Consider the following 14,110-nt stretch of genomic DNA (forward strand, 5'->3'; position numbering starts at 1 on the left):
GTCTGCCTACGTACCTGATGTGGAGGTCTAGAATGATCTGCTGCTTCGCATGGTCGCTGTGGTGTAATTGCACACCAATCACCTTCAAGGGCTAAGGGGGAAAAGAGAGAGAGTGAGAGAGGCATCAAAGGGCCACCTCGATGCAAGACGTCACCCCAGCTTCTGGAACGCCCCAACTCTGGCCAATGAAATCACACCACCCTTTGCAGTAACCACACAGAATCACTGACGTCATAACACCATCCCACATGCCCATGTGTTAGAAGTGTTACACCACCCCCAGTCATCTGCAAAGGACTGAATGACACACACCATCATTGTGACTGGGGTAGCGGATAACAGTAGAAACTTGATGGGTAAATTGATAGCAGATGATACACTAAATAGGGACCGATGGTCTGGCCTCCCAGCCTAACCCCCAGCCATTATATTAACTAATAAGCTTAGCCAAGGAGAACCAACCAAGTTAACCTTGCATTTCCCTGTCATACAGGTTTTTCATTTCTACTTATCTGTACCCTCGCTAAACAGAGCATTGACTCAGGAAGTAGAAGTTTGATGGGATAGAAAGAGGGGTCCAGTTGGTCGCAATCAACGCCCCCACCAATGGCCCTCATTTTGAGGGACATAAAAATTATGACCTTTTCTTAGCGATGAAGCGGGTATCTTACAAACCCAGTCCTCAGTGTTTAATGTTGCATAAATTGGATATCTGATCAAATCATTGTTATCCCTATTCACACAATTTTGACACTGTGAGGCCCCACTCGCTGATCAATTATCATGTCTTCCGCACCTAAACTAGGACAGTCAGGCCAACACAATTGCTTAAACATGAGCTCATGGTGGGCCCGTCAGCAACAAGGTCTGTTGCAGAGACAAAACCACTCAAATGATAAAGCGTACCACATAGTATGGGAGAGAGCTCTGCACCATCCTGACTAAATCAGAGGATATTTTTAATGTTGCATAAATTGGATATCTGATCAAATCATTGTTATCCCTATTCACACAATTTTGACACTGTGAGGCCCCACTCGCTGATCAATTATCATGTCTTCCGCACCTAAACTAGGACAGTCAGGCCAACACAATTGCTTAAACATGAGCTCATGGTGGGCCCGTCAGCAACAAGGTCTGTTGCAGAGACAAAACCACTCAAATGATAAAGCGTACCACATAGTATGGGAGAGAGCTCTGCACCATCCTGACTAAATCAGAGGATATTAATGAGAAAAATAAGCTTTCTACCTGGAACAACCTCCCAATGCAGGTCCAGACCATCACCTCACTTCCGGAATACTAAATGGCCATGAAGACCTGGCTGTTCGACCTGCAAGCGCCAGAAGATGCCATCGGGTGAGTAGCCGCGCTTTATGAATCCACATTGATTGATTGACCGAAGAATGTCTAGATGCCCAAAAGTGCCACCATTTTTTGTGTATATCAGTAATGTTGCGCACAATATACTGGAAACTTTTAAAACATCCTCTGATTGACCCAGATTTTAGCACAATCACATCAACCCTGCAGTGCCCATCTGGAGACAATGAGATCATGCACGCCATATCCTTCTTCAGCCATTCATATCGCACAACACACTACACCACCCACCAAGGACCATTATCCTAGGCTAGACTCTGCAATGTACTAAGTAGGACAAATTACATCACACCACCAACTGCAAGGCCCACATCATAATAGACTCTGCCTTGCCCAAAGACATCATGTCACCTTATACTGCTAAGTCAAAGTAATGACATTGCCTCACACTATAGAATGTTCTGGCCGGGACGAATGACAGCACTCCACCATCCCCAAAGCCCACCTAGGACAAATGGCATCACCACACCATCCACCATGTCCATCCGTGTGGATGACACTGCACCACCCGCTGTCATCACTGCAGGATTTAATAACAGCACACTAACAGCTAGAATGTCAGCTCAGGGTCAATAATATCAAATCAGCCTCGGTTGTGGCAACATCATCACACCAACCTCCATTACGCCTGGACCTGTGACATCATACTGCATTTAATTATGCCCACCTGAGTGCACCGACATCATATCATTGTCCGCCATGCCAGTTTGTGGTGGGTTTCATTACCCTATCCTCTTATCACCACAGAATTCAATGACATAACATTTAACCCTGAAGGATGCAAAAAAGTGATGGATGGAATGCTTGAATTATTCTCAGCCACTGGTAATTACTCAGGGCCACATCCCAGTACATCGCTACTTTGCACAACATGCGACCTCACTTTGGACCCAGCTATGTACAAATCAGTCTTGACCCTGATCTAATGGGAACAGTCCAGCCCGAACTGCCAGTCCAGGTAACTGCTGAACCAGAACATAAGCAGCCATACTACTATGACGACGCAGAAGCCATTGCAAACCATCTGCCCTGCAGGGCTTGGGCTAAGATATCACACCTGCCTCCATTTTACTGAGAACATGACACCACAACACGTTCTGCCATGTCCACCGGGGTGAATGACATTACCCGACCCTCCCCCATCACCTCAGGTCTTAATTATATGACACTACTCTGCCATGTTCTTACAAAGCGGTGATCTCTCCTCGTTCTGCACCATGCTTCCAAGGGGAAATATCACAGCACCCTCTGTTGTGCCAGATGGGAGGCACTGCAACAATGGCTTACGCCATACTTTGAAACAGCCATGCCATCACACCATCAAACCAAAGGAGAAACTTACCTAAAGCAAAGCTATCTTCAGAATATTCACATAATGAAGAGATATGAAACAGACACCTTCACCATCCCAACCCCATGCTGTTACTTATCTACTGCCACTAATGGATACAGCCATGCTGCAGTGCAGTTCGTTTGGCTCCTAAACTATGCAAAGCTCATTGGTTCAAAATGAAGACCTTATTGACGAGGGATTCAGTGAGAGAGGCAGTCTGGCAATATCCACCTGAGAGAGGGCCTCAGAATACTCTGGAAAACAGAGGCAGTCTGAAAGTATTCTTGGAGAACAAAGTGAGGGCATGCAGCAAAACAGACAGAGTGGGTATGTTAAACCTTTGGGAGAGAAATGTTGGACAATGGACAACAAGGAAGAGGGCGACTGTGAGTACTGGAAGAGGAAAAGAGATTGGACAGCAGTACTTCAGCGAGACGGTTGAAAGTGTGCTGGGGGAGAGGGCTAAACAAAATGCCAACCCCAATAATAAGAGAGACAAAGGCAATCTGGGGAGAAAGAACCTAGGCTGGGAAAGGAGATGGAAGGTAAGAGAGGGATAATGAGAGAGAGAGAGAGAGAGAGAGAGAGAGAGAAAGAGGGAGAGAGAGAGAGAGAAGGCGATTGAGTACCTTAAGAGAAAGGATCTTTGAGTACCCAGTAAGAAAGAGAGCGGGTTGGTGGTATCCCAAGTAGAGAACGTTTCTATGACTCAACCAAAGAGAGGGATACAACCTGTACCTCTGTGAGCGATGGCTTAGACTACCCTGACAGTGCCCTATGGAGAGATAAAATCGAAATGCTAGGTGCGATAACACGGCTGACAATATCCTCTGAAGACATTTCTGGGGAGCACAATAGCTGAAAGAGTGTGACTAGCAATGGCCTTGTGAAAGGGGGGCTTTGAGCACTTGTGGGGCGAGTGGGCAGGTGCCTGGTTGTACTCTACGAGGAGGGCCGGTCGTACATCAGGCACAAGGTAAGACTGCAACACCATGTACGAGAAAGAAAGTCTAGTGCTAGCCTAGAGAAAGCGGAGCACTGCTAGCACTTTGTACAACAGGGGGAGGGGCAGTGAGTACTCCTCGAGGTAAAGAGGTAAGAGAGTGTCCAGAGAGAGCAAAGAGTGCTATATGAGCGATAGAGAAAGATAGAAGGCTTTGAGAGAGAGAAAGAGACAAGAGTTGTACCAGACAGAAAAAGAGAGATGAGAAGGTGAAGAAAGGAGAGAGAGAGAGAAAGGGAGAGAGAGGGAGAGAGAGTAAGTAGAGGGCTACCAGTTTTCTAGGGAGACAGCTGTGAGTCATGGAGAGGCGGTGGAGAGATAGCAGTATATCAGGAAAAGAGATGAACTGTGAGCACTCTAGGGGAGAAAGGGTGTTTAGCAATAGGACCAATAAAGGCCTCTGTGTCCATAGGGGGTGACCGGAGGTCTAGCTATGCTACCAAAGATAATGGGCTGTGGATACTCTGGGTACAAGGAGCTACTAGAGTAACAAACGATTCAGTAAGAGATGTGGGCAACAGTAAAAATATCCACATGAAAAGAAGAACTAGGCGTCGAGAAAGAAACAGGAAGAGAGACAGAGGTCACCAGTACCCAAGGGCAACAATGTCCGGGGCTGGGCTGAATGAATCATGCCAGTGCTAGTCAGCCCTCTACGCTCATATCAGGGCAACAAGTGATGAATGCATTACCATCAGTCTGTTCCCAATGAGATGAATGCCCGTGGTCAGTGGTCACGGGCACTGGTGTTGACATATGTGACACTCAGAGATGGTGTCACCGGTTGTAGAAGATTACAGGGTACAGAAAGCATACAAAGTGGCATGCAGCGAGGTCTCGGCCTCAATCACATACCTCACCGAATACCTCTAATCTAGGTCAGAGTACAACCATTGAAGGGGTTCTCCGGGCACACAGAAGTCCAAAAGTTGAGGTTGTGATTTCAACAGTTCTTTAGCGGGTTTCTACCATCTTAAATTCGCCCTTTGGCAAAGGGCGAATTGAGAATAATGGTAACCCAATAAAGAACTGTTGAAACCCCGACCTCAACTTTTGGATTTGTGTGTGCCCAGAGAACCCCTTCACTGATGTTTAAAATGTTTCCAGTTGAGGAGGAAAAGGGGGCGCTTTTCTTCCTGGGCACCAGATAATATTGGACACTAACAAATAAGACTGAATATTTGTATTTGACTTGTGACATACTGTGGTTGTGTGCGCCCGTTCTCCCAGCTACTCTAATTGTACTATTTCCTCAAAGTACAACCAACACCCATTTCCACCATGAACGCCAAAGGGCTGCCAGCAGCCCGATGTAAATCGAAGCTCTTCACAACCTCCTCCGGGGTATGAAGCACTAAATACATGATACAATACAATGCAAGTCTATGTTACAAAAGGTGATCAGAAGTTGGGCTGGAGATGAGTGGTCAGGCAGTAGAGGATAATAATGGCGGGCTCTAAACCCATGTGTAGTTCAGTCACTTGCGTCTTCTTTAAGAAAGGCCAATGTCTTCAGAATACAGAATGAGAGGAGGCTGCTTTGGTACACAGCATACGCAAGGGAGCAGTATATGTTCAGTTTGACTGTGTTGATTCACTGGAGAGTGCATGCATTACATAAACACAGTTTACGAAGATACAGTTCCTGCTCGGAACCTACAAAAGGTGAACCTAGGATCTCGAATTACATCCCTGTATCTATTAGGATAACCCCAAACCTACTGCAATTTAGGAAAGCGCTGAAGGTTCAACTCTTTAAAGAACACAACATCAATATGCAGTAACATTCCACAAACCAGATACCTCTCCTATCCAACATTGACCGTGTCTTTGCCTTTACATTCTACAACGCTCTGCTACCTTTTGGCTAGATGTGTGCTATATAAATACCCCATACATATATACATAAATGATCCAGTAAATACTCCCTGCAATGCAAAATCTACCTTCTGCTTAGCTAGTCATGTCACCCAGAGTCCTGCAGAATTAAACAATATAAGTCTGGTGTAGATGTTTGCTGGGAAGACTAAAGGACTTTTACTGAAAACGTTAACAGTGCCTTCCTTGTTAAGTGTCAACTCAGGGGTTCATTTAACTGACATCTGTCTGATAACATGATTATTTAAAGACAAACCAAAAGGTTCACAGAAAAGTCATGAAACATGTACCCAAGTCTCTTTTTTAGTCATAGCAAATGACCTATGCTGTTAGCGTGGTGTTGAGATTTAGCATAGTAACCCACGTATTACTTGTAAAAAGGGTAGACGTTCTTTCAAGGCATGGCCAGCCCAGAGAAGTACCTTTCGTCAATGAGCTAGATGTAGAGTAAATACGCTCTGGATAGTTTGTCAGGTGCCCCATCACTTTCTGTACACCTCTGTCCTCTGACGGAAAAGGTGTGTAAATGCTCTGCCAAAAAGATAGAATGGCTACCAGTGCCCCACGGGGTGAAGGCTATTGAGTGAGCACTCTGGTAGAGAAAGAGAACTGGATGTTGCAGGAGTACAGGAGATAAAACCTAAAAGAGCAAGAGTGATTAAAGAACAACTAAAAACCTCAGGAGGAAGGGTTAGAAACCAATATGAGAGAGGAAGAGACAGAGAGTGGGGACTAGAAATGCCCAGGGAAAGGTTGTAAGAACTCTGGGGAGAAAGGAGGATTATCATCAATAGACATGTCTGTGAATACTCTTTGATAAAGGAGTGATTATCAATACCTTAGGGAAAGATGGTTGAGAATAATGTGGGGAGAAAAGGTTACAGAGAGAGAACTATGCTACCAGAGAGTTCTGCAAGTCTCCAGGGAGAACAAGAGCAAAGCTCAAATTCCCTCTTAGAGGGAGGGCTGAAAATGTATCAGTAGAATTATTTACCTTGGTCCCGAAGTTGACTTTGGTAAAGTTAAAGGTCTGTAAATGGTTGTTGGAAGCGCGGACCGATTCTGCAATGGTTCCCCTCATGAGCTTATCCATGTACTGGCTGAACCACGGCCATAGCTGCAACAGGACCTGGAAGAACAGAGGGACAGAGAAGGATCAGAGGTTAAAAGCCAAGCATAATCCAAAAATCCATCATAAACATGCATGCTAAATCAGTCGCCTCAGTCTTGTCTGGGGTTGTGTCTTCCAATCACCAAATCTACGACTGCTACTGTCCATAATTTTCATTCGAATTTGATTCCACCCACAGTTGTCCCACACAGGCCATGCTAGCACTAGCTCCTCTACTGCCAAGTAGCCAAACCTTTAAACTCGTTCCAGAAGGTCTAGCAACCTACAAACCACAATATTTAAGAAAATGAAAACCATGGTGATATATTGAAATAAACTCTACAACATAAAAGTCAGCACTATGTCGTAATCTCAAGTGTAAAAAGAATGGCGTTCAAAACCTGTTTTCTTTTTACATCTGATTATGTTTTTAAAAGCAGAAGGTATCACCCGCAGCTGTATTTTCGTGATACTCTTTGACGTTCTGGTCTGTGGTTGTGACGAAACATTTGGAAACAATACATTTTAAAATTCACTTCAACGAAATGAGAGTGATTTTTCTTTGAAATTAAACTGTTTCCTCACCTTTGCATATCCAAGGTTCCAAGTTTACTCCAGATGCTAACTGGAATGCTTGCAAACTTCAACCAGCATTAGCAAAGTCAGGAGGTCTAATAACCCCCTCCCCCCAAGCGTTTTGGCTTTGTCTGTACTTGTTTTGTCATGAGTTTTGCAAAACTTTTTTGTTGGGGAAGCAGCCAGGCCGTCAAACTTTCAAAATAAACCACACTGGTTAAAAGCAATATATTTTGTTATCTAAAAATACACACATTGCCATAAACGTCCCTGGCACATAAGAGAACGAATTTGTGTGCGGATATGATCCTTGCAAAAGGGCAAAATACTGTCACCCACAGCGAAGTTTGCCATTTGCTCAAGTGGGCTAACCCACTGTCCAATGCTGTATGCTGTAGCGGGCAGAAGAAAAATGTGAACGATACAATAACAGACCAATGGATGAAAAGGACTGGCAGAAAGCCCCTGTCAGTATATTATACAAATAATGTTGCTGAAATCAACAGGCCTTGCTTAATGCCAAATCTAGCGAGTAGCCCACCCATTTCCTTGTATACAATCACATGAAACATGCAGTCTTACATTCTTACCTTGTTTAGCCACTCCACCTTTTCCACTTCAGAGAAACTGATCTGTGGATAGATGAGAAATGAATCATGGTCAAGAGACTATAATCAAAAAAACTACATTGCCTCAAGTGGACATATGGAGGTGATTCCTATTGGGTTTCGTTCTCAGTCGTGCCGCTCACTTAATGCTTAGCTAACATCATTGGCTCGCTTGCTGCAAGGCATTTGCAAAACCCCACGCAAAAAACAATACGTGAGAGGACGGAAAGAGGACTTCTATTTTGATTTGCTAACTCATGCCACTTAGAAATAACAAATACACAATATGGGCTATTTACCTCAAGCTTTCCACTTTATCCCCCATTTCAATGTCATAATTCAATGTTTAAACTATGAAAGCCACATGTACAAAACATATATCTATTTTATCAAAACATAGGTGTAAAAATGATAACATTCAGTTCAAATAAATACTGTTACATATTATATTAACATCATATGGGTTACATGTTGTCACTGATTTAGTGAGCAATTTGCGATTTCAATATACAGACCGTGTGTACTTATATATGCATGGATTAATCTTCAAGACAAGCATATGCTACTGGCAGATCAACCAGGTAGGTGCACTTGCTGGAAGCGGAGCAGTATGCCCATCCCAGAACAACCTTCACACCCCTCTGGAGGCTGCTTGGCTGGGGAGGCCCTGCTACCTGAAGGGTCTGAATTAACAACCATCCCATGGGCACCAACGGCCCTGTCTGCGCTGTGAAAATAGAATGTAGAGGCATAAGCAAGGTGCAGCCTGAGTGAGACACAGGGGTTCTGGACTCACCATCAGCATGAGCCAGTGGGGATACCCCATTGACAATCGCTCAGCACTGTTGAGAAATGCATTGCGTGGAGAAAGGGCAATGGGGTGGCACACCAAGCCTGGGCCACTAAACTGCATCCAGGTCTAGCACGATCCAAGCCATCTATCCACTCGGGTCAAACCACTAGGGAGGCAAGCTGCCAGGCAGCTTGGTCTTCGCCCTGTTAGGTGGAGAAGGCCCAATTCAGAGGTGGGCTTCCCTGGAAGGCACAGTCTGAAATCGGGCAGTCCCAAACAACATGGAAAGTCTATTCTTAAAACAACAGCAGTCCATCCCTAAATGTACCAAGTCTCTGCCTTGACATACAAAAAAACCTCCCTCTCCCAACCAACAACTTGGCACAAGCTTGATGGAACTGAATGTTAGTCATTGCTCCATCACTGCTCTGAGGTAATCAGCCAGGGCCTGACCTTTCAACACAAAAGGGATTCCCTGCAGGCTCATTTGTAGGTCGAAGCCTACCAGACAGTGCAGACAATCAATCATGGTACAGTGTTGTCTACACTGTCCCCAAGTAGCCCACCCTGCCTGGGATGCTTACTTTAGGTTCTTATCTGCTCACCAGAAATGTTGGCTTCTGGACAGGCTCCTCGGACTGGGCATGAGCCCAGGGCAGGCTGGGACAGGTCCTTCGCAGCTCCCATGGAGAACAAACAGGTGACCAACAGGTTCCAAACACCTTGTCCATTCTAACATGGAGGATGCCACTTGCTTTTCTTGTAATATCAGCACTGAGGGTAACAGAGAGTGGACATTTGAGCGAATTTATCTGACATCCTGGAGCTCTGGCTGGGACTGAAGAGTCAAATAAGCCCTTTTGGGACTTCCAGGTACCCCAAGCAGGCCAACCTGCCCAAGGTGATTCTCTACAGAAACCCTGCCTGATCTCTGGGAAACCTGGCTTCCAGACAAGCACACCATGCAGGGTAGGAAGGCCACTAGTGGCCCAGACCCCTGAGGGCCTAGGAAGAGCCACCCGGGGCGCTTGCAGCGCCCATCGAGAATGACCAGACAACTGACAGTTCCCCAGCACCTTGTCCTCAGTGAAATGGAGGAAAGCCACTAAGCTTTCTTGTAATCTATACACACTGGGCAGTAGAGCGGGACATTTGAGCAAATGTATTCGATCCCACGTCCAGAACCCTGGCTTCCTTGGAGCTTCAAATAAGCCCTCATTGAGACTTCTGGGGGAAGCCCAGCCATCTGGCCACACCATTCACTTCTATTGGGAGTGCCACCAGATGGCCAGGTTAAAGGATAGCTATATGGTCGCACTGTACCTTCTGGAAAGCATTTCTGCTTAAATTGGAGGGGTGCGAAGGGACTCCGCAGGACGGGGCTCAGACTCTTGGCCCAGCCTGAAGCCCAGCCATGGAACCCCCACTCAGAGCGTTTCACCCTAGCAAAGCAGAGGAGCTCTCCTGGGTGATCACACAGTGGGCCGGCGCATAGAACCCAAGTCCAGGGAGACCATCTGAGCTCTGACCTGACGTCCTGACCGAGATTTCCAATACACTAAGAGCGGAAACTGGATATGTGGCTGCTTCTAAGCGGCGTCCAGAAACATTGCACCATCTTAGGAGAGCCAGCAGGATGGACAGCAGGTCACCCACACACTCCTCCTACTAATACACATGAAGTCTACTAGCCTTTCCTGGAATCCGTGCACACCGCGTGACAGAGAGGGACATTTGAGCGAATTAATCCCACCTCCCAGAGCCCTGAAAGGGCTTTAAGCTTCACATCGGCCCTCAATCAACTTCTATGGCAGTTCAAATTCTGAAACAATGGGCCACGCCTGGAGTTATGTTTTGTTTATTTACTACAAAACATCAGTAGTGACGTTGGCATGGCAAATTTTACAACACCCATGTCGACCTTGTATATGTCCACCAGTACAAGTGTTTGATCCATCTATAACCATCTGAATCTTTGCAGTAGTTAAGCCATTTTATACTTTTATTTTCTTGATCAGCTTATATATGAATACTTAAGGGTCTGAGGCCCTGCATTGCTTGCGACAGTAAAGATAACTTGTGTTCTAAATGAGTGTCCAGCCCACCACCATCCCGAATCTGAGTTCTAGTTAGTAAGCCATCTGTAGGTCTACAAGCTAGTGAAAGGAAGCTGTGAGGCAATGAGCCATTACATTACCCCACGTCCCACCACCGTCATTTCAGGAAACCACAATAGCTCCTCCCCAGATGCTAACTGTCTGTGCAGTGCCTTATCATGGATGGTGACAGTGTTACTGTGGAAACAATCTGGTAAAACAAGAGATAAGCACCCCATATCTGATAAGTAACCCAGAAGTGTCAGCAAAACTGGAAGTTGTGACAGCTGGGGGTGCAGAGAGCGGGATATTACTACGAAGTGTATGCCGTAAATATGGACGCTTCCTTCACAAAGGTATATACTATGAGACACAGCAGGGCCTGTTGGATTTGTTGACAGCAAAAAGGTTTTAGTTCTCCTACCAGAACAGGAGAGGCAAAGATGAGTGCAGAGTAGTCAAAAGACCCTTGCTCAGCAGTCATGTGTCTCCCTGCTCCTAATTTTCTTATTCTGACCAATCATTGTTAAGCCAAGTGTGTCTGGTTTGAAATACAATAAACTGCAATTCAGCCAGAATCACTTGTCCAGGACCAACAAGCAGGTCAGCTTGTGACCTGAGGGACTACACCTCAACACAGAAGCATGTCCACAGGCAACGTATATGAGCAATGTGCCCATTCCCCATAGCGTGTCCTGGGCAGCTAAAGAATGATGTCCCCAAAACAGCCCTTCATAGTTCAAAGTGCTGTCAGGTTCTAACCCAGAAAATGCTTCGAACACTAGGGGATGCCTGACAGCCCGAAGAAAATCTGTATAATGAGCACATTTGGTAGCTGAGCTGGTTTCTACAGGACTACAAAACACCTATAGCCAGGTGCACTTTTAAATGACTGGTTCCCTCCAAAACGTTGGAGGGAAACATTAAATCTGGACTGGAAACAACGGCAACTAATGGTGCTGGAATCATTTTTCATGTGGGGTGCAATCAACAAGGTTCTTATGAGAGTTGAAGGGAGTTCCAAAGCTTACCAGTTTCCACTGAGAAACCCGCCCCACCCATTTGGTTCTTTCCGTACCAAAGGGATGCCGGTAGGGTTGCAGTTTGTAAACATGAACAGCCTTATGGGTCATCCAGAGAATGTACATGGGATCCATCTGGCCACCAGCAGCAGGTGTAGGTCGTAAAATCGCTGTAAAACGTGGCCCCATAATCACAGGTGCAGAAGCAGTCTTGCGGTTCTGTTTGGTTTTGTTGTAGGTGGCTTAAGAGGAAATGCAGGTGCCCCCATTAGCATGATCCAAAGTGGAGAGAACAAGCATGATTTAGTCTGAGCATGCTGTGGAAATGCCAGAAAACGATAAAGGCTCCTACTAAATCTGAATGTGTGGAAGGAGGACTAGATTACATGGTTAGCCAGTGGGGCTAGTGAGAGCTTTGTGTCCATAATAACCCTGAGATTTCGGGCCTTACAAACTGCTAAGGTGAAAGATTAAAATTACTTAGCCTAATAGTACTTAGCTGAGTAGTAGTCCATTTTCCACAAATTAGAATGTCTCTTTTAGAAGAAGATAGATATGGGTACCCAGCAATCTTAAGGTGTAAGTTTCCAACTGTTACTAGGTAACAGTCAAGAGTATAGTCATCAAAGTTGACATATTTTTCAAGTTTAAGAAGGATTTGTTTGACAGTGTCGTAGTGGTAGGAGTAGAGTGTAGGAACGTAGGTCTGCTTCTTAGGGGTTACCCCCACTTTTTGCTTCATGTGATGCTGTTTTTGACAAGTCTGACTGGGATCCTGCTAATCAGGACCCCAGCCTATCTGCTTTCTCCCTAAACTGTTATGTTAAGTACTTAGGAACACTCCAAAGTGGCTACTGGGGTACCCTTGTCAGTCCCTAGTATATGGTACCCATGTACCCAGGGCATAGGTACCCCAGAGGCCTCCCTCGGGCTGAAGCATGTATTATGCCACCCATTAGAGGCCATGCCAAATGGAACTACAGGCTTGCCATTGCAGCCTGTGTAAGTTGGTGCATTCACCACTTACTTTAGATATAGTTGTACTATCCTGAGGGCAGCGTTCTAGGTTCTAAGTAAGAGGGTGCCACTGCAGAACACCCCTGCAGCCTACAGAGTCCATTCTCTATGGTTGTCAGTGTATCAGCCATTTACGACATATAGAGTGGCATTATGCGACTGCGTACTGACCAACTCTAAACGGCAAAAAGTAACCCTATCATTTTTGGTGTCAAACATTGTGGAATCATACCCCCACACTGGTAACCGGTGTGGGAGATATGATTCCACTCCTCAGAAGCGAGATTCTACTCCCGGGAAGCACAAAATGGTTTCTGCCCACCAGAGACACATGTCTGCCCTCCTGCTGCTGAGCCAAGCTCGAGCAGAGGAAGGAGGAACAATAGGCATCCTGTCACAGGGAGGTGTGACCACCTCCCAGACAGGATTTAGTGTATTAGGGCTGGGTAGGTGCGCTTGCCAGCGACCAAAAGTCTACATGAGGGGCACATTTGGTGTCCCTGTGCATAGTCCAGTTCAAACCAGTCCTGGAAGCAATTGGCTCCTGCTCTGGTGCGAAACTGGACAAAGGACATGGGAGTATCCCCCTACTGTCCAGACCCTCCCCTGGGAGGGTTCCCTGAATCTGTCCAACCCTCTCCTGTGGGTACAAAAGGGCTTACTTGGCTGTAGGACCCTAGATTCGACATGGGCAAGATTCTGAACCAGAAATCACTGAACTTCGACCGTCTGGACACTCTGAACTTCGCTGGACTTCGTTCCGGCCCAACTTTGTGTCCCTCTCAGTCTGAAGCATTGCCTGTGGCCGTGCACCATACAGGCTCCGTGTAGGACCTGTGGATTATCAAGGACAACCAAAGACATCTCCCTTTGAGTTAAGGAGTTACTCCCCTGCAACCGCAGTCACAACATCTCGATTGACCGGTCTGCATCTCCTGAGCTCCTACGGACTCCAAAGGCTTCAGCAACACAGGCAGTGGGTTTCTATGTCCTTCTAGGTCCAAGCTGCCCTCTCACCAAGTTTGAGGCCAGAATCCCTCATGGGGGCTGCAATACCCGTACCCCTGTGCACCGCGTTCATTTGCAAGTGCATATGCATGTTGCCGTTTCCCGAACAAGTGCACTGGGCTCCAGGTAGCCCCAACCTCTGGCATCATTTCCTACAAAGAACTCCGGCCTCCTCGCACCGAGTGCTCCGTGCAGTGGTGAGGAATTTAATAAAATATCTACTTGTCCATGGGGCAGGTTGCTTCATCAATATACTTGTCCTGTAACAAAATCAACTTGTCC

The 14,110-nt window shown here is 46.1% G+C and overlaps 1 protein-coding gene across 1 annotated transcript in view; it reads right to left on the reverse strand.

Moving 5' to 3' along the window:
- ESYT1 (extended synaptotagmin 1) overlaps positions 1 to 14,110 on the reverse strand; it is a 433,655-nt gene that overhangs the window by 263,619 nt on the left and 155,926 nt on the right. Inside the window, exons 2-4 of the mRNA XM_078686263.1 lie at positions 7,875 to 7,916; positions 6,592 to 6,726; positions 15 to 91 (exon numbers count right to left, since the gene is read on the reverse strand). Of these exons, the coding sequence (XP_078542389.1) occupies positions 15 to 91; positions 6,592 to 6,726; positions 7,875 to 7,916 (254 nt within the window). The remainder of the gene's footprint in view (positions 1 to 14; positions 92 to 6,591; positions 6,727 to 7,874; positions 7,917 to 14,110) is intronic.

The sequence above is a fragment of the Lissotriton helveticus genome, chromosome 1_1, assembly GCF_964261635.1.
Source record: "Lissotriton helveticus chromosome 1_1, aLisHel1.1, whole genome shotgun sequence".
Classification (NCBI taxonomy): Eukaryota; Metazoa; Chordata; class Amphibia; order Caudata; family Salamandridae; genus Lissotriton; species Lissotriton helveticus.